The 24,461-nt window shown below is 39.3% G+C and overlaps 5 protein-coding genes across 11 annotated transcripts in view; 2 read left to right on the forward strand and 3 right to left on the reverse strand.

The window, feature by feature from the left end:
• LOC106743577 (ankyrin-3-like) overlaps positions 1-6,041 on the forward strand; it is a 116,212-nt gene extending 110,171 nt beyond the window's left edge. For 5 of the 6 annotated variants that reach the window (XM_014617568.1, XM_014617567.1, XM_014617555.1 and 2 more), the window contains 2 exons: positions 3,855-3,933; positions 4,593-6,041. In XM_014617568.1, the coding sequence (XP_014473054.1) occupies positions 3,855-3,933; positions 4,593-4,722 (209 nt within the window). In that variant the 3' untranslated portion in view covers positions 4,723-6,041. The remainder of the gene's footprint in view (positions 1-3,854; positions 3,934-4,592) is intronic. The other variant, XR_001374377.1, reaches the window with a different exon arrangement.
• Positions 6,042-8,372: 2,331 nt separating this feature from the next.
• Positions 8,373-11,011, reverse strand: LOC106743597 (eukaryotic translation initiation factor 1A, X-chromosomal). The gene is made up of 6 exons (XM_014617596.1): positions 10,979-11,011; positions 10,690-10,863; positions 10,328-10,411; positions 10,016-10,252; positions 9,782-9,882; positions 8,373-9,534 (listed from the first exon to the last, which is right to left on the reverse strand). The coding sequence occupies exons 2-6, from the start codon at positions 10,703-10,705 to the stop codon at positions 9,529-9,531; spliced, it is 444 nt and encodes a 147-aa protein (XP_014473082.1). The 5' UTR covers positions 10,706-10,863; positions 10,979-11,011; the 3' UTR covers positions 8,373-9,528.
• A 404-nt stretch (positions 11,012-11,415) lies between these two features.
• LOC106743583 (uncharacterized protein C6orf203 homolog) lies at positions 11,416-12,903 on the forward strand. Its single transcript, XM_014617580.1, has 4 exons — positions 11,416-11,840; positions 11,945-12,087; positions 12,246-12,318; positions 12,492-12,903. The coding sequence occupies exons 1-4, from the start codon at positions 11,679-11,681 to the stop codon at positions 12,681-12,683; spliced, it is 570 nt and encodes a 189-aa protein (XP_014473066.1). The 5' UTR covers positions 11,416-11,678; the 3' UTR covers positions 12,684-12,903.
• Positions 12,790-15,526, reverse strand: LOC106743582 (28S ribosomal protein S31, mitochondrial). 2 transcript variants are annotated; one of them, XM_014617579.1, is made up of 10 exons: positions 15,497-15,517; positions 15,253-15,337; positions 14,897-15,104; positions 14,740-14,796; positions 14,596-14,667; positions 14,426-14,507; positions 14,107-14,341; positions 13,640-13,855; positions 13,286-13,500; positions 12,790-13,194 (listed from the first exon to the last, which is right to left on the reverse strand). In XM_014617579.1, exons 2-10 carry the CDS (start codon positions 15,276-15,278, stop codon positions 12,926-12,928), a joined length of 1,380 nt encoding a protein of 459 aa, XP_014473065.1. In that variant the 5' UTR covers positions 15,279-15,337; positions 15,497-15,517; the 3' UTR covers positions 12,790-12,925. The 2 variants fall into 2 exon arrangements, with proteins under 2 accessions (XP_014473065.1, XP_014473064.1); XM_014617578.1 differs by having other exon boundaries at positions 15,253-15,526.
• Positions 15,527-15,942: 416 nt separating this feature from the next.
• On the reverse strand, positions 15,943-24,349 carry LOC106743600 (tubulin alpha-1 chain-like). Its single transcript, XM_014617598.1, has 9 exons — positions 24,287-24,349; positions 19,893-20,115; positions 18,812-18,916; positions 18,423-18,619; positions 17,935-18,027; positions 17,486-17,671; positions 17,004-17,252; positions 16,281-16,444; positions 15,943-16,172 (listed from the first exon to the last, which is right to left on the reverse strand). Exons 1-9 carry the CDS (start codon positions 24,287-24,289, stop codon positions 16,046-16,048), a joined length of 1,347 nt encoding a protein of 448 aa, XP_014473084.1. The 5' UTR covers positions 24,290-24,349; the 3' UTR covers positions 15,943-16,045.
• Positions 24,350-24,461: the final 112 nt, after the last annotated feature.

Here is a 24,461-nt window from a genome sequence, read left to right on the forward strand (position 1 = left end):
TATATATATATATATATATATATAGTCAGTGGAAATAAGATCGCAACATCTTTTTTCTCTTTAATGAGTTTCTCAACACATTCGTCTAATCTAATGGGAAAATTTGTTCCTTCATTTCTTCTTGATAATTATCAGAAGATCAATTTTCTAATTGGATGTCGAATATGTTCTAGGGTTCACCAAAGTAAAAAATGCTGCGATCTTTCTACTAACATGCACACACACACGCGCGCGCGCGCGCACACACACACACACACACACACACACACACACAAACACGAAGGATTACTCTTGATACCGAAAATACGTCATGCGTGCGTGACACGCATGAAAGTAACTTACCGCCATGAGAACAGGTAATAACTTCGAGAACGCGAGCGAGGGGAACTCGCTCCGCAAGCTTTCTTTTTTCTGAAGCTCGTCCAGTTTGTATGCGCTGCATGAGTTTTTTTTTTTTTTTTACATTGACACCCCCGCATGACACCGCATCTCTGCATCTTACCAAACTTAAGTTTGCGTTTTTCGCAGCTGTTCTCAGCGCAGGGAGGACACGGTGATCCTCCTTGCGACGATCTTATTTGAGAAAGACGTGTCTGACGCCTAGTTGCACGAAAACACCCTTCGCATCGTATCGAAAAACGAGCTCCTAGTCTCCCTCCTCTCGTCTTTTTTTCTTCTCTTCCGATACTCTTCTTCTTCTTATTCTTCTTTCTCCCCATCTCTCTTCTCTCTCTCTCTCTCTCTCTCTCTTTCACCTCCCCCTTCTTTCCCTCTTCTTTTCTATTTCTTCCTTTTAGTTTCTTGAACATTCTAATAACTCACCTTTACCCTCTCTAGCTCTCTCTCTCTCTCTATCTATCTATCTATCTATCTATCTACTTATCTGTCTCTATCTCTCTGTCTCTCTCTTCTGACAATAACTCAAGATAAAGCTAAAATGTAGAGGGACCAACAGTCGTGTTTTTTTAGTCACGTGTTAGGATTGTTAGGCGAATCGTCATGTAAGTAATCTTTACACATGTATGTATATGTACGTATCATAAACGTGTAAGCACACATACACATACACACACACACAAAAGTCTTAGGAGAACGGCTCCGGATCTGGTCGATATCTGTGTGGATGAGTATTACGACTACTTCTCCCGAACGGCACCAGATAATTCTCCGTTACTCTCTTCCGCGACAAAGAGCGAGTTGTGTTGCACCGATCGTACTTGCAGCTTCTTAACGAATCCCTCTCTCGAATCTTCCTTTTCTCCGATCCCGCAAGACGGGCATATCGGGATCATGACTGAACCTACGATGTGTGTTGTAATCTCTCTGGTGATGCATTTCATTGTGTATGTCACTGAAAAGATTACAACGCATATGTAATTTCAGTTATAATTCCGGTATGCCTCAGCATTACGAAATTTTGTGATAATCTTCACTACAATATTTCCGCTTCGCTCGTTCTTCTCGCGTCCAAGAGAGAGTCGAGTGCAGCTGCGTCGGCAGATCCTCGAACGCGTCTTCGATATGCTCGTCCCGAGCGATTCCTTCCCTGCGGAAAGACCTGCATCAACATTCTTTCTTCTCCCGCGCGTCACACCACGAGCTCCTCGCGATTAAATTCCTCCCAGCACTGTCTGACCGTTCGTCTAACAATACTAACTGGATGCAGTTAGTACAGACCCCGTGCAAAGGTGGTCGTGAAGTCTCAACGGAGCGTCCGTTCGCGGAACTACGGTGAAAACATCAGGAGGACGATTGGGTCGGGAATCGCGATGTGGAGGGTCGTAAGAAGAAGGGATTCGTGTCCTCGCGGGAGTTCCGTTCCGAGTGGCCAATTCGCCGAACCCCCTCCTATCTCGCCAGCTTGCTTCGGGAGATACTTTTCACCCTTTTAGAGAGAGATATATAAATATACACATATAAATATATTTATATCAAAATATATGAAAATATGTATATACACGGGAAAAAAAGTTCGGTTTCGTTAAGAAAGAGGCAACAAGCAGATTGTCATTTTAGTTGGAGGGGACAGAATTTCGGGATTATAAGAGCCGCATTTTTCGTTCGTAAGGACCAGAAATTCTGTTCCCCTCAACCGGAACGCATCCAGATCTTTTCACCGTGTACAAACGTATTTAACGATATTTACGTATTTATAAATATGTATTTACATTTCTTCATTTGATTACTCGCTCATCGTGTGGTTCATCAGAGTGCATTCTGCGGGATGAAGGATATTCCAGTTTTTCCGATCGCATCTTAACTTAATTTGAACATTCGTTCCCACCATCGGGAAGGAGTCCTCACCTCGAACAATTCGGCCGGTGATGCACCTTTTCCAAATTCTCTCACACATATACACATTCACAGACACACACACACACACACATACATATTCTCTAAAAACGTGTTCAAATCTGCTATTCAATCCGAGCTATCGAGGGGACACCACTTTGAGTTTTTATCGTAGTATTATACTTCTGTTGTATCGAGAACGTTGAGTACTTATATATATCTCTTACGACTAACTGCTAAAACGCTTTGTTCAGCGGCTTTTTCCTTCATCAGCGCTTCACACGAGCTCGCTGTGCGCAGCACAATCATACTGAGGAGTACGTACTGCGATACTGCTCAGTTATAACATGATCGTAAATTGATTAACCGCAGGAAAATACGAGCGTTCGTCCCGAGAGCGCTGTTACAACCGCTGTGCTGTATTCCTATGAAACGTAGCTTCGATCGCTGAAGCGATTGTCCAGACGACGAGATAATTATCTGTATTTGTATCTGTTAATCGTCTCAATGGAAGACCGAAGAGTGCTGTGTGTGAGCTAAAAATAGTGAGATATCGCGAGATTGTTCGAGCAGAATTCGGGAAAGTCGAATTTTTCAGATCGTTTCATTCTTACAGACTAGAAAGACATCAAATTCCCTTTCGCTATTCAGGGCTCAAAAGCAGTACGCACAGCTTTCCGGTAAACACCAGTCAACAGCAACGTCACACAAATGTTATGTAATTTCCCACATTTAACAATGCATATATAATATAACATGTATTATATGTAACAGTTATATTGTTGAGTGGGAAATTATTAATATTGACGTGATATTACCTTTTGCGTTTACTCGTTATCTTCTCGTCTGTTGGGAATACACGGGGTGTCCGGGACAAATCGTCGAACAACTCTGGCGTAAAGTCCGGGTTGTATCACGATTCTTCCTCGGATAACCGGTATAGAACCCAATTGGTCGTTTGTTGCCACGCGACATGTGATTGAAGACATAGGAATTCGGCCAAGTTTGATGATTTACAGCTTGCTGTAGCACTCGTATCAAAGTAATTAGCATCACAGTATATGAGAAAATGAGTATCGTAGACCGCAGTAAAGGGTTGTTATCACAAGGAACACGTCGAAGTCACGCGAGGCATATATCTCCTGCGATCCACACATCCGCGCGAAAGTTAAGAAAGAAAATGAAAGGAAAAGAAAAAACAGAGAGGAGAAGAAGGAAGAAATGAACGGAAAAACGGATAAAAAGGGAGATGCCGTGCGAATTTGTAAGGAAAGTGGTTGCATATAGTTTGGCTGGTTGAGTGAAAATGCGTATTATATATATTATATATATATATATATATATATATATTATGTATCGTCAAATGTTTAGAGCGATGTTGTGACTTTTTTTATATGTGTCTAGTATTACCCCCCTTGTTTTGGGCATGATGTAAAATTGAGAGATATATATATACGATTCGTCCTTGTTCTCTATGTAAAGCAGCAGCAAAGATAGCGAAATCCGCCGCGACGCGGAGGCCTCCGGGGCAGCTGTTTGATTTGTTTTTGTTTGTTGTACAGAATCTGACTTTTTGCAACATAGCGAGCCATCCTTCATGGAAACGACAACGATCGAGGTGGATCCTGTCACGCAGGAAAGGTATATATACGAATCTAATGTGTATTGAGCCGGTCGGAGGGTTCTGTTCGATACTTTGAGTAAAATGTCACTTTACCGCGCGTGTAATTTTTTATATAATTATACTGTGTAATTTACAATTTAATTATATAATGTAATATATATTGCGTGTATTGTACTGTATATATCATACAATATTATACATACTATATATATATATATATATAATATTACATATAATTATGTAATGAACTATTTTATATAAACAGAACACTATATCAACATTGTTGCCTGCATCACACGTGTGTGATGCAACATCTGCCGAAACTCGAACCGAACTTTTCGACCGGTCCGATATATTTGTTCATATAACGTACTGAAGGCAAGTATATCAAAACGTAGTGTTAGAGTTTCTTCCGCACTTTTCTGTCCCGACGTGCAACATTACACGATCGTCGTCGGGTGAATTTAGTTGAAAACCGCACAACCAACAACTGTCGATCGCACCTCGACCTCGGGCCCCGAAATAAAGTAGCCGGGTGAAGTTTACGTTTCTCAGAGAGCTTTTACGTGCCTGAAGACTCCAGGGCGGCGGTACGACGTAGGCGAGGAGCAATTAAACAAACGACGGGAGAGGACGAGACTGGCGTGATCTCAGGGGATTACCGTGTCTTTTGCAGTATAACGACGACCACGCGAACGGAGACGAGAACGATAACGTCCGCGGGAACCGGCGGTACGGACGAGCTGCGAGAATCAATGCAGAAGATCATGGACACGTTCATGACGGAGGAGAGGAAGGACCACTAAGAGGGCCTGGCGACTGGATGCTTCTTCAGGGCGGAGTCGCGAGACGGAAGAGATACGGGATGAGGGAAAGAGAGAGACAGAGAGAAGGAGACGAAGGAAGGAGGAGGAGGAATCGAAGCCGAATGGTCGAAGAGAGTCGACCTTCTTCGGGAGCCACCGATCCTCGCGAGGGTTCGACGCGTCCTCGGGTGTCGAACGACGACGACGAGTTCTCGATTTCCACACACCTTTAGAGAGAGCCGCGGAGACGCCGAGGGGACCCATGCGACGTCCCCGTCGTCTCCGGGGCGCTTCACGCCAAGCATGCACGATGATTTTTCAAACTACCACGCTCTCTCATGGCCTATGCTTCGGATTTGCTTGCCTTTCCGTTCCGCTCAGTTGCCTTACACTCTTTGCGTTCTTCAATCTCGCGCGATCAATCGACGACGACGATGATGATTATGACGATGATGATTATGATGGCGATGATATGATGATAATGATGTTGTGTATTGTCGTTGCTAGTCCGACTAGCCGATCCGCGCTAGTCTTCACTATGCCAACCCGTCCATGTACAACGCCTTTCTCGTGTTGTTCGAAGCCGATTGCGAATTGGAGGAGAGGTAGAAGGGGGAGGGGGAGGAGGAGGAGAGGAAAAGGAAAGACAGGCGAACGTGGTGAGCCGAGACGAGGTGGTGGTGAGAGTATGGAAAGAGTAAGGACGAGAATGGTGCGGAGAAGGAAGAAGGAAACGCGCGAACAAGGAGGGAGTGCGGCAGCAGCAGGATAAGGATCGTCTCGGGCGAACGATCTGCCGATATCACCGCGATCGTTTTAGGCTAGCAAGATTCTCGCGAGAATAGTCCGTTTAAGCTTTAGGATGGTTGTATATCTCTATCCGCGCAATACATCGCTTAATAGGTCGGCAATATATATATATGAAAAAAAAAATATATATATATATAAATATATATATTTCATTAACACACTTTCGACGATGAACAATTGACGAAGTTTCTGAGAGGGAATGGGGAAAGTTTCTCGCTGTTACTCGACTCAGTCGCGAGTCCCGGCGCAATAAACAAAAAAAAAAGAACAAAAAAAGGGGGGTGGAGGACGGGAAAAATGCGAAAAACGAGCGGCCGCTTACCGTTGATTCGATTAGCAGCGAGCGATATAAATGTTTTTATGCATCGGGATATAATGTAAATTTAACTTGTTTAAAAAAGGGATATTTCCTAACAGTTTTTAATTGTATATATAATAAGTTCTTAGCGTATAACTTATATAAATGTACTATGGATACGATTGTAATAATTATAAGATTCTAACAGGAATATTTTATTTATATAGCGAGCCCCCTGAACAAAAAAAAAAGGCAAGAAAGAAGGAAGGAACTCGTTACGCTCGTTAATTTGTATAAGATCGGGGGTGGGTTTCATCGGTGTTGTGTCATCCACGTGAATCGACGTGAAGTAGAGTAGAGAAAACGCGGCAGAGCTATAATAATGAAATAAAAGCGGGACCGCGCGCGGACGATGCGGAGATTATGTTGTTCGAAATTTTAACGATTCGTTTTCAATATATCCTAAGCGGTGTTAGCTTTCAGTGTATGACACAATTTTAATGAGCACAAAAAAAGTGGGAGGGGAGGGGGGGGATCGTATAATATACATATACATATATATATGTATGTGTCGTATTGGAATATATATAATACATATATACACACACATTGTATGTCCAATATATATGTATATGTATACGTTATATGAAGACACACACACACACACACACAAGAAAAAAAATTTAAATAAAGTATTCTATATTAATGTATGATACATTGAAAGATATATGATTATGCATCTGAAGTTTATAAATTATTATTATATCTATGATGACTGTTATAATACGTTTAATAGACTTGCCTAGAGCCTATCTGACCTAAGGACCAAAGGCACAATCACACGCGCATCAAAATAAAATAATATGCTCCCATGTATTGTCGTAACATTTAGTAATATAGTTCATTATTACGAAATGACCGCCGCGACGCGCTGGCACCTCAATGCTGTCGTCGACGATGTCCGCGTGCACCTCTCGTGCTCTCTCGATCGCGCTCGAACGAAGAAAGGAATATTTCCCGCGCGGTATGCATCTTGTACATTATTACATTACACCGGGAAATGTAACATAACTGTTACGCATACGAACGACATATGCGTATACGTTCTACGTGCAACTTGCAGTATGCTTGATATTGTTTTACGCTGTCGGTATAAATATATATAAATAATATATAAATTGTATATATATTTTATATATATTTTATATATATTGACTCTGACTTAACGTGTGAGATTCTCAAAAAAAAAATGTGTAAAGAACATCTCAGGCCGTTATTCATAGTGAGATCTTATACTTAAGGCCGCCTTAAAGTTCATCTTCAGATGCTGTATGGCTTACTTCAATTGGCTACGAACACCTGAAGATGAACTTAAGCCAGTCTAACTATGAGATCCAACTATGAACTATAAATACCGGCCTTAAGGGTGTCTGAAAGACATTCTGCTCGTTTCAGACGTCCTTTAGATGTCTCCGAGACATCTCGGACATTCGTGCTGTCCGGGTGTATTTTTGCGTGTATAGCATTATATCGACACAGTCGCCGCCGCCGTTGCTCATCGTCGTCGTCGGGGCATTGACGTGCCAATCAAGTCCGGTCGACGCTTTATATATCTCTCACATACTTTTGTACAACCTGATTTTCGCGGGCAACGTGACACGTGAAAGCAGCCAAGAGCATTTCCCTCTGTACTCTATAATTACGTGTCCCTCTCCTTAACACTATGATAGCATTAAAGAAATTATACATTACAATGGCATTGCATGGCGTCAAGATATATCAAAAAAGAAGAGAAAACGAAGAGAGAGAGACTATAATTTACTATATAATATTGTGTGATAGAACTATCAGCGGCATAAATAAATAAAATGTTGCATCTCTGAATCACGATATTCTCTGCGGGGGAAGGGCGAAGGTACGCCGGCAGAAAGACGGGGGGAGGGAGAGAAGGAGAGAGAGAGAGAGAGAGAGAGAGAGAGAGAGAGAGAGAGAGAAAGAGTATGTGTAAGCGCTCGTCTCACTCTTTCCTTCGTCTTTAACCTTCGGTAAATTTATTTGAACTCGCTGGACAATGAACAAACCAAACGCATTTCGGCCGAAGGACTTCTGATTGTAAGGACCGAACTTGGCAAGAACCAGGGTATTCTGTTTCCCTCGACCGAAGCGCGCTTGGTTGGTTCATTGTCGGGTAAATTCAAGCAAACATTTTTTACCCGCGCATGTATCATGTCCGGTCGAGGCATTCAAGCTAAGCCATCTCAGCAAGAAACAATCGTCGAGCAACGGCTACGCAGAGACCTAAATGTTGAGACGAGGTGAACAGCCTTGCGCACGCGTATGATTACTTGAGGAGAAAAGAGAACACGTAGAAACGTCGGATCCACCTAGATTCGAAGAAAATTTGAAGATCAGGACAACATTGCAACTGACGGAGTTACGAGAGAACGTGGCCGGCGGAATAACGTTTGATCTTCTCCGAACGACGCTTCGGGCGGAGTCGTGGGAAAAGGACGAAGGGATGGTAAGTAGTTCGCTCTTTGCATTTCGTTAAACGTACGTAATTCTTTATTCGTCGTGACAGAGAGAGAAAGAGAGAGAATGTCGAGAGAGGTCCGCGGTTCTTCAACCTGTCCCCGCTTAATTGATTGAAACACACGCAAAATCAGTTCTGAAACATCTCTCGGCGTTTACATATTAGATTTTCGCATACGATATACAAATACAATGGAATAAAATTGGTTTCCATCTCTTTCCATTCCCTTCGTCGCGCATTAACAGCCGCAACTGCAGGCGGTATTCTACGCAGTTCCACGCAGAGACGGGATCTCTCGATACAAACGACGGACAACACGCTGAAATCCCGAACGATTGCACTGATACGCAACGAAAACGTCCTGCGGACACGTTATCGTCGCTTTCGCGTTGTCGCATTCGTCGCAAACGCAGAGTACACTCAGCACGCCATTAACAACGAGCGTCGATCCGCCGCGACCAAAGTCGGTAAAACAATCGTTAAAATCGATAGAAAAAAAATCGCACGACGACCGGAACGCTGTAATACGTGCTTTCTTACGGCAATCCTTCGCTTCGATCCGGTTCCGAAATCTCACTAAAGGGAGATCTAATTACACATATACGTTCCGACGGACACCTCAAGTGAGACGTTAAAGCATACAAAACAGTATTCACTAAGATATACACGATGATGGTTCTATTTCCCGTTTAAGCAATGGCGTACACCTGTGTCGTTTCTGCTGATGTAGTGGTTGTGTTAATCGCGAAAAAAAAAATGTAATACAAATGTAAAAAGATTTTTATTTATATATGTATGTGTGTAAACATATATTTGTACGTGTATTATCTTGCAACTGAAACACATAGCAATTGTATGATGAATCACGGAATTAATACGAGATCTCTCTTTACTGCCGGCAAATATAAATTCGTGTTAATACAAAAATTTACAAAACACATCAGAATCCACTACAACATTTCAAAACGGAACACAGTGTCACCCATAAACTGACAATTTATTTTTAAATACAGGAAGATATATGGACTACTCGATAGGGGGAGAATTTGATGTGTAATTGCATCTCGTGAAATGAATAGTTGTCCCCATGCATATTCTGTGTGGTGATGTATTTTTATTCGTTATAATAATAATAATAATTTTATTATTATTATACTGTAGGTCATCAGATCTGCAAACACAATAATATATTATATTTGTCATCATAAATTATACATGTAAAGCATGAAATTCATTTGTCCGGTTGGAATTCACTGTCGTTAATGGTTAACAGAACAGCTGACTATTTTACATCATATGAATGTAGAAGAAGACTGGAAGAATTAGGTCTAATGAAGCTAAAGAATAAAAGCTAATTATAGTAATGATAATAATTTACGAAAATAAAACAACGTCGAGAGATTTGTGCAAAAACTTACATTGTCGACATCATCTTCATCATCATTACTAATTTCATCACCAAATTCAATGTCCTCGTCGAGCCCATCTTCCACGAAAGTGACCGTATCGTTGATTCGAACTGAAGTAAACGACAATTCCGGTTTAGTAACAAAGATACAAGTTGCATCGCAAACTAAATTCATCATGTGAACTGTATCGGAACACATTTCATAATGTCGACTACAGTACTCATGCGACACGATATTACTCACCAGTTTCCGGGAATTCGCCGTAAGTTTTCAAGTTACGCGCCTCATCAGATGTGTATTTCAATATAACATCTGCCTTAGCATCTTGATAATCTCTCAGGCCAATTAATATGATGTCACCCTGATTGATCCACACCTTCTTACGCAGCTTCCCCCTGATGTGGCATAATCGTTTCACCCCGTCGAAGCACATCGCCTCTAGCCTACCGTTACCCAGCATTTTTGTAACTTGAGCGTATTCTGCAAAGAATAAACAGCGTCAGACGCACATGTATACATGTAAACGCATCGTATTTCCGCGCACTGATACCTCACCTTGTCCGTCTTCCTTGAACACCAACTCTCTCTTTTCGGTTTCATTTTCGTTCTTACCCCTTCTCCTGTTTTTACCTCCCTTTCCTGCGAACAGAGGATAAAATCTCGCAACAACGAGGACCGACGGGAAGATTGCGGGGATGAGAATTGACCGAAAGAAGAAAAGCACAGAGTCCGACACAACATACAAGACCAGAAAAAAGGAATTCTATCAAAAGCTTGACATTACAAGGTTAGGTCGACTCTGAGCCACATTGCAGAAAACACAAAACGCAATACGATCGTCCTGGGCGAATAATCGCGCCATGCGAACGGGAAAGCCGAATACAATCGGTGGTGAAACAAACGGTGGTTCTACTAACCTTTATTCTTTGGCATCGTACTCTAGAGTGATGTTCCTGAATGAGAGAAAAATACAAATAACACGGCCGAGAAGCACGAGGCGACGAAGGAAGCTTCCGATGGAACAGAGACCGATTGACTGCGCTGATGATCAACGGTGAGGAAACGGTTGGTCGTCTCTTCGATACTGCTGCCTAGTCGACAAACGTTCCTGTTATTTATAACGACCGGATGGACGCGCAGGCGACGGAACACTCGCGAAGAATCGCAATTTAATAGCTTAATTGTCTGGAAAGTGGCGAGTCTTACCTTGATGACGGACAAAATGGTGTATGCACTTCCTCTCGGCTCGCTACATTTCACCTCGGCTGCGTTCGGAAAAAATACAACAGTCGAGTAATTCGTCAACATGATTGGCCTAAATTTTAGAATCTAACAGTAATGACCAATGATCACTGACCGCCCACTGATCTCTAGTGTTTTCTGAACGCAGCAATTGACTGTTTTCAAGAAATCGGACACGTATTAAGCCCGTATTAGACTATGGATTGGGGATTACGATTGAATTGAATTTGGCCAATCAGTGCAAAGTTAACTGAATTCTAATTTAGTGAAATTTAATGCACTTCGCACTGATTGGTCAAATTTCAATTCAATCTCAATCTCTAATTCGTAGTCTGATACGGGCTTTAGGGAGAATTTACAACTTAACGACGAAGCAGTATAAAGCAGCAGCCAATCAGAACTCGCGATAGTCGACGGTTTCAAGTAATACTGTTCAACGATAAAGCGAACGGACTTTATTCGTATAACGATATAAAAATTTCTTATGTGACATGAGATTCATGTGTAGTTACTAAAGTACAAAACAGTACGAAATAAAGTTGCGTTTAACCTCGTGCGAACAATTTGGTACAACACGATTAATTGTATATATTCCTTTAATTGTAAAATAGGTTATGTAATTAATACTTGGATCATCCGAACTGTTTAAAAGTACTTAATTATCATGTTGTCCAGAGCTGCGTTTAATATTTTTAGAAGATCTCTGTACAACAATGCACGTACGCTTTACTGTTTACAATCAAATCCGACATACGATATCAATGCTAAGCCACAAGATCACTGCAACTTGTATGTTGTGAAAAGATTTAAGTCCAGTAAGAAGAAGGTACGTGTAATTTATTCGTATATTAAAATAAAGTGTTCATATATCTTTCATTTCTATTGCAGACAAATGCGTTTTTGAATTATTTCTTTTGAAATATATTGCAGCAAAATCAGAATGAAGAATTTTCTGACGAAGAAGAGGACATTGTAGAAGCAGAAGCACCCATTGGTTCAAAAGTGCTCACAATAAGTACTCAGTCTATTCGATTGGATACTATTTCTAAAGTTGGATTTTCTATGTCACGCAGGTATGCCTGATTTAATTTTAATTAATATCAGACATATATCACGTTTACAGTTCAACTTCAAGATTCTGATATGATTAGTGTTATATATATGTTTTCTTTTATAATTAATAAAAATAATTTTGTTATGATATTTTGTGTAATATATTCCTTGCTTTTAGTAAAATAGATGAAGCATTTTACGCAAGTAAAATTCGTTTGAATGGACAGAAAATATTTAAAAAATCCAAAGAGGTAAGAATTTATGCAGTAAGACACATTTGTCAACCAAGTATAATAATCTGTTATATTTGTACATATATATATATATATATATGCATAAACATACATGAACATATTTTTTATATATATTTTTAGATATTATATCTTATATTATTAACATACTATACATAAAAATGTTATTACAGCTGGATATAAGTGATGAAGTTGACTTAATTCTACATCGAAGTCTGGATAATTCTTCTCTTCTGGTTGTAAATAGAATTAAAATATTATCGATGGTTCCTGCGGTTAACGGCATAAAAATTAAATTATCCAAGGACAGAAACTTACTAATTGAAGATTACGAAGAACCATGGACATCTGAATCACCTGAATAGTTCCTTTTTTTGATGTATTATTAATATTGTATTTAACATACAATTATAACAAATAATAACATTCAGGTAAGTATTTGCTATAAAAAGATATTGAAAATATATCTTAAACCTGTTTACAACATATTTTATTTCTTCAAATGCGTCTGTAAGGATATACAAGGATTCTCTTTACATCGAAACTTGAAAATTGCAGAGCATCTAAATATATTCTATACAATTATTTTATCGTATATTTTACTCCATTACTGTGTAATCTGTTTCGTCGTGTCAGAAAATGGCTCCTTGATCGCTCCTAACTCTTGCAGTAGCTCTTCCTTAGATTTAAAGTAATCTTTGTACCACATAATGTGGTTGATTTTTTCTTGAACCGTCATGTACGGATTTTTCGAAAGTCCGACACACACCAGCTCCATGAAGTGACGTATGGGACCCGCCGTGGGACACCATCCTTTCAAGTAACGCTCCGTGAAGACATGCTCGGAGAAGTGAACATTCTGCTCCTCCTCCATTCCTGAAGTAATAATGAGTGAGCTGAGGTTGCACCCCGAGTATTACAAGTGTTAGAAAAATAGAACGATATCGCATATTATATGAGATGAAACCTTGTTCATTGTCGATCGGAAATTTCCATAATTTCCCTTGCTCCGTCCAAAGAATCATTTCTTGGAAAACGTTGGCAGGTGAATAAGTCGTGAGCGCTTTCAGCTCTCTCTGCTCTAACGCTGCCCACATTTTCAATTCTGGTATGTCCGGCGAAGCGTCGCCCATATTTTCAAAGGCCTGACTGGGCGCTCCGTTCCAAATGTTGAGATCTTGCCTATCGTGGGGGAAAAGAATGGAATGAAAATAACCGACGTCTTGCATATGATGAGTACATAGATGACCCAGACATTATGTATTATTTTTATTAAGATAAAAAGTATATAATATTGATAATAATATATCATGCGATTTACCTGGTGAAAGGCTTCCTCTGTTCATTCTTCCTCGATTGCTGCACGGGCACATCATTTTTCGATAATTGCCGCGTTACATTTCTAGTTTCCACTTGTTTGTTATATTCATGCAGGAGGGTTTGTATAACAGATTTACTTTTCGAGTGTCTCTCGCTCATGGAACTTTCTCGTTTCTCATTCTTTGCCAGATTGGGTTTTTCAAAGTACTTCGATTTTCTGTTATTAAATATATGAAAAGTAATATAGTAATAAATAAAAGAGGAAACATTAACGTTCAGTGAGTTATGAAAAAATTCTTCATCACGTTTGGTACATGCGATTTATCTATTTTATAATTTATATATATATACATGCATACATACATACACACACACACACACATATATATATATAACTTGGCGGAGATAAAGAATATATATATATATATATGTATATGTACGTATGCATGTATGTATATATCTACATACATGAATTCCATAGGATCTATGTCGGATTTGGTGCTATCTTTTTTTCTTGTCACTTGTTCGTCCTTTTTCTCTGCCTTAGCTTTGTACTGATCCGTGCCTGTCGTCAATCGCTCGTCTTTTTTCTCTGCTTCAGTTTTATATTGAAGAACTTTCTGAAGCAAATCTGACGTAGTCTTTGCTTTATCTCCGCCAAGTTTGTCAGCCACATCTTCAGCCGCTCTTATTAATTTCTTCTCTACATTAAACATAAGGATATAATTTAATAGTGTCAAGATTTTGAACCGCATAGTTTTGTAATTATAATATTGCATCAAGTTACCGTAAGACAAAGGCTTTACTTTCTTTGGTGCACTTTTCCTAGGCTGTATGGCAACATCGATAGTCTTCTCTAACTTCCTTGCCTAAATGTGATGATACCAAAATTCGTTAACTTACAATTCCATCTGAGGAAGATCTAATTGTTCTTTTATCTCAGGACAATAACTTTACCTTTAACATGTTATTCATAAATTCAGTTAAATCGCTTTCATTGGTTGCTTTTGTTTTTGCATCTTCTTGCTCCTAAACAAAACATTTAAAAAATAGTCGTTCTAAGATATAATAGAATGTAACAGAAGACAAAAAAACTTTTACCACTTGCATCGAAGAACTTATGGGAGTATTTTTAGTTGCTTTTAAAATTACTTTATCCTGAAAAAAAAAATTATTTAAAAAATATTCTCTATACAAACTAACATATAACATTCCAGGCACGATGAATAATTAAAATAACTAAAAGGTTATAGTTTACTTGTATCATCTTGTTTAAAAAGCTTCCTAAATCAGTTTTATTATCTGATGTTGCAGGCTTTGCGCTCTTAAAGAAAGTTTCCCCCCGTTTCACTTTCTCAGTATCAGAATCAGAATCTGAGGAATCTGAGGAGTCCGATGAGGAACAAAATCTCACACTGATGTTTAGCCATTGAAATAATACTCCATTCAAAGGTCTTATATTATATCTACAAAAATACCGTGTAAGTGTAATAAATTATTTTATACCGTGTAACTGATGCATCGTGAAAACTATACGTTTCTTTAGGAACCGAAGTAAAATTTCATCAAGTTTAATTTATAATATTCCTTACATTTGTATGAAAGTGTACTTACTTTGATACCATATATACGGGCAACATATTTAATAGAAAACAATTCTATCACTTGATGTATATATATATGAAATATATTACCCCTTCTGCAAAATTAAATGAAGAATACAAACTAACAAGAATCACGAGCTAATAAGACATTGACAGTCTCGCGTCTTTTAGTGTCACCTATTTCTGCACGAGGATCATTGATTTTCGGTTAGTTAAAAAAACAGTAACAAATACATAACTTCGCATAACCTAACCTAAAGATCCCTCCTCCAGCGTGGATAGGCCACCGGCCGAATGCTGGTGCATGCAAGGCGGAAACATTAGCATTAGAAATAACTAAGAATGTCTAGTAATTTATTAGCTGGAAAGATGCCTCACGTGCAACTAACATAAAAAACGGAATCGTACATGCCGTGAGCTCCAGCGTTAAGTATAATCTGATTTTAACTCCCGAATATTTCACATTTGAAAATGCGATGACCATATTTATCGCCAAGCATGCAATTAATATTTATCAAAGTCAGCAACGATGGATATGATAATATGTGTCCATTTTCGAGATGGACACAGTAAGACGATTGATAGAATGTATAAACGATTTATTGGTATAGATACAATCGTCTGTATATATACACATATATACACATATATGTATATACATATATATACACATATATGTATATACATATACGTATACAACAACAATGTATACAATAGTGAGAGGTAAACTAAAGAGTTCGCATTTATCAGAACATATTACGACATACACGATTATTAAATCGACATGGTAACAGCATATTCAATCAGTATTCTTCCTCTTCTTCGGTATTGACAGCGTCCTCTTGCACCTCACGGTAATCGAGCTCCAAGGCGGCTAAATCTTCCCTCGCCTCCGAGAATTCACCTTCCTCCATACCTTCCCCGACGAACCTGCAAATGTTTTCTTACATCGTGCTCATTTCTGTCCCTTCGTTCATTGTTAATTACAAGGTCAGTTCATTCCTAATGCAGATGTTACATCCAGGCGAAATATCTCACCAGTGCACGAAAGCTCGCTTGGCGTACATGAGATCGAACTTGTGGTCGAGTCGAGCCCAGGCGTCGACGATCGCCGTTGTGTTGCAGAGGCAGCACACTGCTCTTTCCACCCGCGCGAGATCCCCACCTGGTACGACTGTGGGTGGTTGATAGTTTATTCCCACCTATTGATACACATAAATGCATATTACCAGTAAAATTCTAAAAAAAACATCAAATACACTAGAATAATGTATACAGGGTGGGGCATTTAAATTGAGACACCTTAATTGTAACGAAAGTAAAGCAAAATAGAAAGAAATCAGACAAAAGTTGTAGGGTCTGTAGAGGGACATATTTTGGTGACGTTAACATGCATCGTCAATAATTCAAATCCATTTCAAGGTCAACTTTTTTTTTTTTTTTTTAGTATCAAGTATTTACTAATATCGGACATAATTATTGATTGAATTTCAGGATTTAATAAAATTCTGAAATTTAATCGGACGACATATCTCCTGACATGATTTAATTAAAATGAATCTGTGAGAACACACATTGTTGTAAGATAAATAACATATAATTTTCCAAACTGGAAATTAGTTTTACCGTCATTCGAACTTCTTTATGACGCGATATACCACAAGAGTTAATTATTTGACTTAAAATTATCTTATACATTTTATCATTCCTTGATCTCATATTTTCTCTCTCGTATTTTTAATCAGAGCTGCTCCGACTTACCTTGAACCCCGTCGGACACCACTCGACGAACTGCACGTGCTTCTGCCGTTTGATCGTTGCGATCGCCGCGTTCACGTCCTTCGGCACCACGTCGCCCCTGTACAGCAGGCAGACCGCCATGTACTTCCCCATACGCGGATCGCAATTCACCATCTGATGATTCGGCTCGAAACAAGAGCTCGTTATCTCCGAGATCGTCAGCGTCTCGTGACCAGCCCTCTCCGCCGACAGGACAGGTGCGTAGGTGGCCTGTGTGCGTGTAACATCATTAAAATTAATTAATATATATGAAAATGCCTGACATAGATTGATCGAAATACAAAATATTTGCAGCAAAATTTGTAATCGATTATACTATCCAACACTAGCGATCGTTGATAAAAGAATTATATTATTTGAATTTGACTATAGTAAAATTAATAATTTATATATGAATTGTTACATTAAGATCGATAAGATTAATTAGGAGAGCATCGCTTTACCAACGGGAAATGAATGCGCGGGTAAGGCACGAGATTCGTCTGGAATTCCGTGAGGTCGACATTTAAAGCCCCGTCGAATCGTAAACTGGCGGTGATGGATGAAACCATTTGTCCAATTAGCCGATTTAGATTCGTGTAGGTCGGTCGATCGATATTCAAGTTCCTCCTACACAACTCGTAAATGGCCTGCGAATAAAATATACGCGGATTATGCAAAGAGACACGTAACATTGCTATATTACCTGTCTAGTGAGCAAGAAACGTTAAATCAATCTTTTCAAGCATCGATTTTACGTGGATTTTATCGACATTTCGACATAATATTTTATAAATATTTTTGAGTAGTCTCTGATCGTCGAGAATCGCGGAAAATTGAAAGGCAACGTGAGCGACGGACGGCAAGGTTGGTTTTTGCTGAAGAAAAGTCGATTTTAAATTCATCTATAGACCTGATTATCTACGATGAAAGCCACCTCGCTGTGCTCTAGCGTCGGATGAGTGTACAGGATCGCGTTGTAAGGTTCCACTACTGCGGTCGACACCTACAGGAAGCAGAAAAGAAAGCGGTTACTTCCGGTAAAGGCGATAAGTGACGACTAATTTCTTTCACTGTATAATTAGTTTATAGTTTAAACGGATTTTGCAGTTCTAAGTTACTTATTAGATGTCCAGCGAGAAATCAACATCGAATCGACGTCGACTTGACGCTGGATATTATCACTAACTGATTTATATCACTTGAGTTCCTTCAAGAATTCGTCAGAATTTTTCCAACCATTTCTGACAGTTTCAAATTACCTTCGCCAACATTTCAGACAATTTTTGAAAATCTTAAACAATTTTTTAAACGAGTTTTAGAAACAGAATTTCCGAACGGAATTTTCTAAACAAGTTTCAAACAGAATTTTCCACAATTTTTCCACGCGGAAAATATTACCTGGGGCGCAGGATAAATGCTGAAAGTAAGTTTGCTCTTCTTAGGATAGTCCGCGGACAGTTGTTCCATAAGCAGACTCGAGAATCCGGATCCTGTGCCACCGCCGAACGAATGGAAGATCAGGAAGCCTTGCAGGCCCTTGCATTGCTCCGTCAGCCTGCGTATTCTGTCCAACGTGAGATCTATGATCTCTTTCCCTGTGAATCGCAGGACGAATTAACACACCACATTTCCCGCGAGAGAGATTCGTATCTCTCTCTCTCCCTCTCTCTCTCTCCCTCCCCTACTAATGCGCTTCTCAATTTGCATTTATTGATCGATAACGTTCCGGCAAGCGTCCGGCACGAGTTCTTCGTGTTCAAAGCTCAAGCGAGAAAAAATCGAAATACCTATTGTATAGTGGCCCCTGGCATAATTATTAGCCGCGTCCTCCTTCCCGGTGATCATTTGCTCCGGGTGGAACAGTTGTTTGTAAGTGCCCGAGCGAACTTCGTCTGAAATATTCACGCAGACGACTCGTTATCTCGCACCTACATCGGATTACGACGCGCGATGCACACCCAAGAAATCATTAACGCAACGTTATTGCAATATTATTTTATAACATGTAACGTCTTCAAATATGTAGTTTTTAATGTCGTGCACACGTCATTGTTAACAATATTCGACCCAAACATTAAAAATAATATTTGTACGGTATGATTTTAATATTTAGGAATATTATATTATCAAATAACAGTTTCAGAATATTTATAAAACATTTCAAAATGTTTATAAAATCCACGTAAAATCAGTGTTTCGGAAGTTTGATTTAATGTTTCTCGCTTACTGGGATACCCAGTGAACACGAACCAACAGTGACGCTACATCGATGTTATAATTATTATTATATTAATATATTTTCCACTCGATAACTCGTGTAAACGCAATATAACATATTTTGTATGTAATTACATCTCGTTGAGTGGGGAATTGTAACAGTGACATAATTACTGTGTTAGTTGATATTTACTTAACTTTACTGAATATTCTATGATAAAATGCATCAAGATTAGGCGATCGATATCACAGAACTTCGCTGGTACGCGAAATCTCTAATCTTAATCCAGCGATATGCGCACATTTTATTTTACAATGTTGCAACACTCGGTAATGTCTCTAATCGAGTAACTTTTAAATGTACGAATTATTTAATAATTATAAAATTGTTTGCATATAATGTATAGAATTTTACTTATATATTAGTATCGATCTTGTATAGTTTCCTCCGTCTTTCAACCTGTGTGCCAAAAGGTCTCTCACGTCCGTTAATTTAATGAATAAATAAATAAAGGAATAAAGTTACGTGATATTCTAGGCTTTGGCGGAGGAATTGGCAACAAATTCATAAAGAATGCGTCACTAATTCGGAAGCTGACTTAAACCGAATTATGACTGTGGATAGATAATCATGGCATTCGAGACACTTGCCTACCACCGTCGGCTCGAGATCAACCAGAACGGCGCGCGGGACATGCTTGCCCGAGCCAGTCTCGGAGAAGAACGCGTTAAAGGAATCGTCCCCGTAGCCCACGGTGGTGTCACTGGGCATTTGCCCGTCCGGATGGATGCCGTGCTCCAGACAGTAGAGCTCCCAGCAGGCGTTTCCCATCTGCACGCCCGCCTGCCCAATGTGAATTGATATGCATTCCCGCTGCGGATCAGAACAAACGGATATTGCGGGTCGCAGTGGCCAAAGATGCCTTCGATTGAGAAAAGATCATCCGAAAGAGAACGCAAAGTTTCTTCCTTTTTCTCCCGAAGTAAATAGTGAGAAGATAATATTGATTTACGAAAATTAAAATTAATACAGCCTATATTTGTTCAAACAGCAAACAGTTTTTTATCGTCATTTTCCGTTTCAACACGTAGAGAGATAAATTTGAAATTCAAAAAGGATACGATTTACGATTTGTTTGATTGAGTGTTATTGTTCGACGTAAACGAAGTAGTCTCAATATCGTGAATGATCTTATAAACATGTCGTACGTTAAGAACGAGACCATTCCATTACCAGTATTGTCGCATATTACTGTATCGTGCTACGTTTAGCCACGATTGCCACATCGTGCATCGTAAAATATTCACGACAGCCACTGCCGCGTTTATAAACTCGTAAAGGACGATGCATAACGCACGCAAATCGACAATGAGTAACCGACGTTCAAATCTCATTACGAGAGCTTTGCGTGAATTACCTTCTTCGCCATTTCCGGGCGAAAAGAGAGCCTCGTTTCGCTTTTGATCAGATGATTAGACAGATCAGATGCACGGTAATCACCGATACACACTTGTGAAAAATTGCACACCAAAAATGGCACTTCGAAACATACACGGTAAAAATTATACAGACAAGAAAAGTGATAGCTAAACACAATACTGTCGAGACACGCGCAAAGTTCACTTTGTGTTGATTAACGTGAATTTAATTAATGGTATCCTTGCACCAGACACACACTTAATTTGGCTGAATACTCCATAGTTGTGTAAATTTAATAGCTATAAATCCCGGTAGAACGCATTCGACTTCTCGTATTCCTGACAAAATTCTTGCTTTACGGGCGTTCTCGGACTAACTGTCGTCTGACGAGAATGAGAATTTATTTTGCCAAGTTAGGGAATTGTATAACGAATTACATGTATCAAGCAATAACTACAATGTAACAGTTGCATAACACACGCGTTATATTGCATTATATTACATTGTTGAGCGAGAAATTATAATATTGACGTTATATTACTGTTGGTCGGTGTTCACTGGGTGACAGTAACATTATATCGATGTCATAACTTCCCACTCAACGATGTAAGTGCAGTATAACATTGTATTGTATGTAACAATTACATCGTTAAATGGGGAATAACATTAATGGTGTTTACTGGATGACGGAATTTAACTTTACAATTGATCAATTCTCTCTTCCGTTTGTACCCAGACAAAACTTAAAATCAGGACATAAGACGTCTTACTTACGAACGACTTTAAGACGCCTTAAAGACGTCTTATATCCCGGCTGTAGGTTTCACGCCGTCTGAGTATTTGTTTCTATTCGTCCATTTCGCACTTCTCTCGATCGATCGGAAATAACAGCAATGAACCTCTCATTTTTTGGCAAATATTTGACTTATTCGAATACAAAATTTCCGTCCCGAAATATTTCGAGTAATTATGCGACTTTCATTCATATCGAAAATATTCCGACATTCCGTTTCGAGCGATCACCATCGGAATTTGAAGTCCAGCCGTATCCGGGTGAATTTCTCGCTACAGTGAATTTAATAAAAATCAAGAACGGGAAACAAACGGTATGCTCCACGCCAGAGGGAGGCCCTTCACGTTAAGAGTTACCCCAAAAACCCGATCGAGCTCAAGTCAGATCTGTCGAGCACAGCACCTAATTGACCGAGCATGGAACTATGCTCAACAGGGTGTGATTACTGACTGGGGGGCCGATACATCGTCGACTAAAGCGGTGCTTTAGTGCCGTCAACAACGTCTGTGAAGGTGGAGGAGCGTCCACCTTGACCTGACGTGTCTCTCTTTAATATTTCAGCCGCGTCCTAAAAGTGTGTGTACAATTATATCGGCATGCCTATAGCCGGCCTACTTCGCCGGTCTATGCAGCATAGACAATGTGTTGTTTCCTACTCCTGCGATATTATACATTCTCTATCTGCATGTGACGGTAAAAATCGATTTTTTATAGGTTGACACGCTGTAACCATAGCAGCTTAATCGAACGTCAAGCACTGTACGCCACGTGCATGTGACACGGTTCCGCGATTCGCCGAAGAGATGATCTCCCGTGTGTGTGTGAGAGTGAGGGAATCGCATTTACGAGGCACGCACACACGACGATCGAGTAATACCTGGGTCGAATATGGATCACCAAATATGGCAGGAGACTGGAAAATATCGTTATGATTGGATATCGTTGATTAATCATTTGAAATGTTCGCTTTTCAGCCGGCACACTCGAGAAATGCACTTTGCAAATCGGAATTCTTTTTATGAAAGCTCCTCGGTAAGCAAGAAATCCTAAAGACAGCGTTATTACAATGACGTTTTATGCATTTTAAACATGTAACGTTTTCGAGTAAGTAATTTTTAATACATACAACGTCATTGTTAACAATGTTTGACCCAAACGTTAAGAATAATATTTCTATGCTATAATTTTAATATATTGGAATATTGCAGTTTAAATATATTTACCAAATATCATGTCAAAATGTTTATAAATTTCACGTAAAATCAATGTTTCGAAAGATTGACTTAATGTTTCTTGTTTATTGAATCACGTTTGAATCGGCGATTGCGAGGAGTTTGGTTTAACCATATTTAGTTTCGCCATATTTTCTTCTTTACATTTTATCTGCTTATTTTGATAAAATAATTTTTTGTAGGATGAAAAGATCTCGACGATCGTAAAGATTGCGAGGAGGAAAAGATGATTTTATACTACACGTATTTAAGCCGTAGATTTAAGCAATTTGCATTTATAACGTGTATCGACGTAATTCAAGTTTCGCGTGTAGTTTAAAAAATGTACCAATAACCTTCAGGCATCGGGAATTTTTCTCGAACTATACGTATAATAGAAGAATTACGTAAAAAGAACTGTAATCACGTAGTATAAGAGCGAAAAATAATTGTTTCCGGATCGACGTTTCCCTTCGAAGTTTCAAAGATTTCAGTTTCAACTAATCAAAAAAAGGGTGTATAAAAGCAAGAAGAAAAATCTTGATGAAAAAATAACACATTTAAGCATTTTTACGAAATTTTACACTCGGTAAATCCGCAAATTTTATCGAGTGTACACGAAAAACAAAATTAGTTTTAAATCAATGACAGATATTCTTATGTGTAAACAAGAATATTGTAATCTTCTTACAAGATTTTTAATCTCGATTTGATTGAATTTGTATCAATGCAAGTTCTTGCATTCAGTCCAAGACTAAGAATCTTGTAAGAATCATCTAAGAATATGATAATATTTTTATTTATATATGAGAATATCTATCATTGCGTGTGTGTGATTTAATACTATTTTTTTCTGTGTATCCTTCCCGAACATATTTTTTGCTCGGCTTTTTTTATTTTAAATTTTCTTCTTAAGCTCTTTTAATTTACTTTTCTTTCGACTCTTTCGCCTTATTCGCGCGCTCGAACGAACTTTTAGTCGTGTCTTGTAAGCTCTGCAATCGCACTCGAAGAAATTTTATTCGCGGGAATACGCGGTGCTACGATTATACTTTCCAAGCCGTACGTTTCGTTTACTTTATGTCGCGTGCATGTTATAACGCTTCGGGACAGTGGTTGTCATATAAGGACCCGATCAATTCCTGTTATTGTGATGTTTATACGAATTCGCGCATCATCGCGCATCATGACGTCGTTGCAAGTTCCAAATATCTCGCTCTTGAAAAAATATCATAAGTACATTTTCACCGCGCGCGATTTTTCTCTTTCTTTCCGACTAGCGGGCGGATCAATGCGCGCACAGGAAAGGCTCCGTTTCAAACATCGACGTGGCAATGAAAGAATAAAACGGTAGATAGAGCGGCTCTTAGTACGCTTTAGTTTAACATTAGCGAATATCCTTTTCTCGCGTTTGCCGAACAACACACAAGCAACCCGAGAGACAACGAGTTCTTCTTCTCGTTCCGCGTAAAACCCGCGCGCTTCGATTGCGAATTCGGACGATGGAAAGCTTTTTTTTCTTTTTTTCCCTATCGATACAAACGCGCGGAAACAAATACGCGATAATCGAGGATACTCGAGACGTCGAAAACGAGTGGGAAAACGAAAAGCGGGCACTCACCATGTTTTCTTTTTTTACAGTCGTGTGTATCCGGTAGCAAGCAGCGCGTCGGTTGGTGGCACGACTCGATCACTGTCTGACTTCGCCGATGGTCTGATCACTGGTGCTTCGCCATTTAATAGCAGCAGCACTACATACACATATATATATCTATATGCATATATGTATGTATATA

This window comes from Dinoponera quadriceps, unplaced genomic scaffold, assembly GCF_001313825.1.
Source record: "Dinoponera quadriceps isolate SergipeBrazil2010 unplaced genomic scaffold, ASM131382v1 scaffold1146, whole genome shotgun sequence".
NCBI lineage: Eukaryota > Metazoa > Arthropoda > Insecta > Hymenoptera > Formicidae > Dinoponera > Dinoponera quadriceps.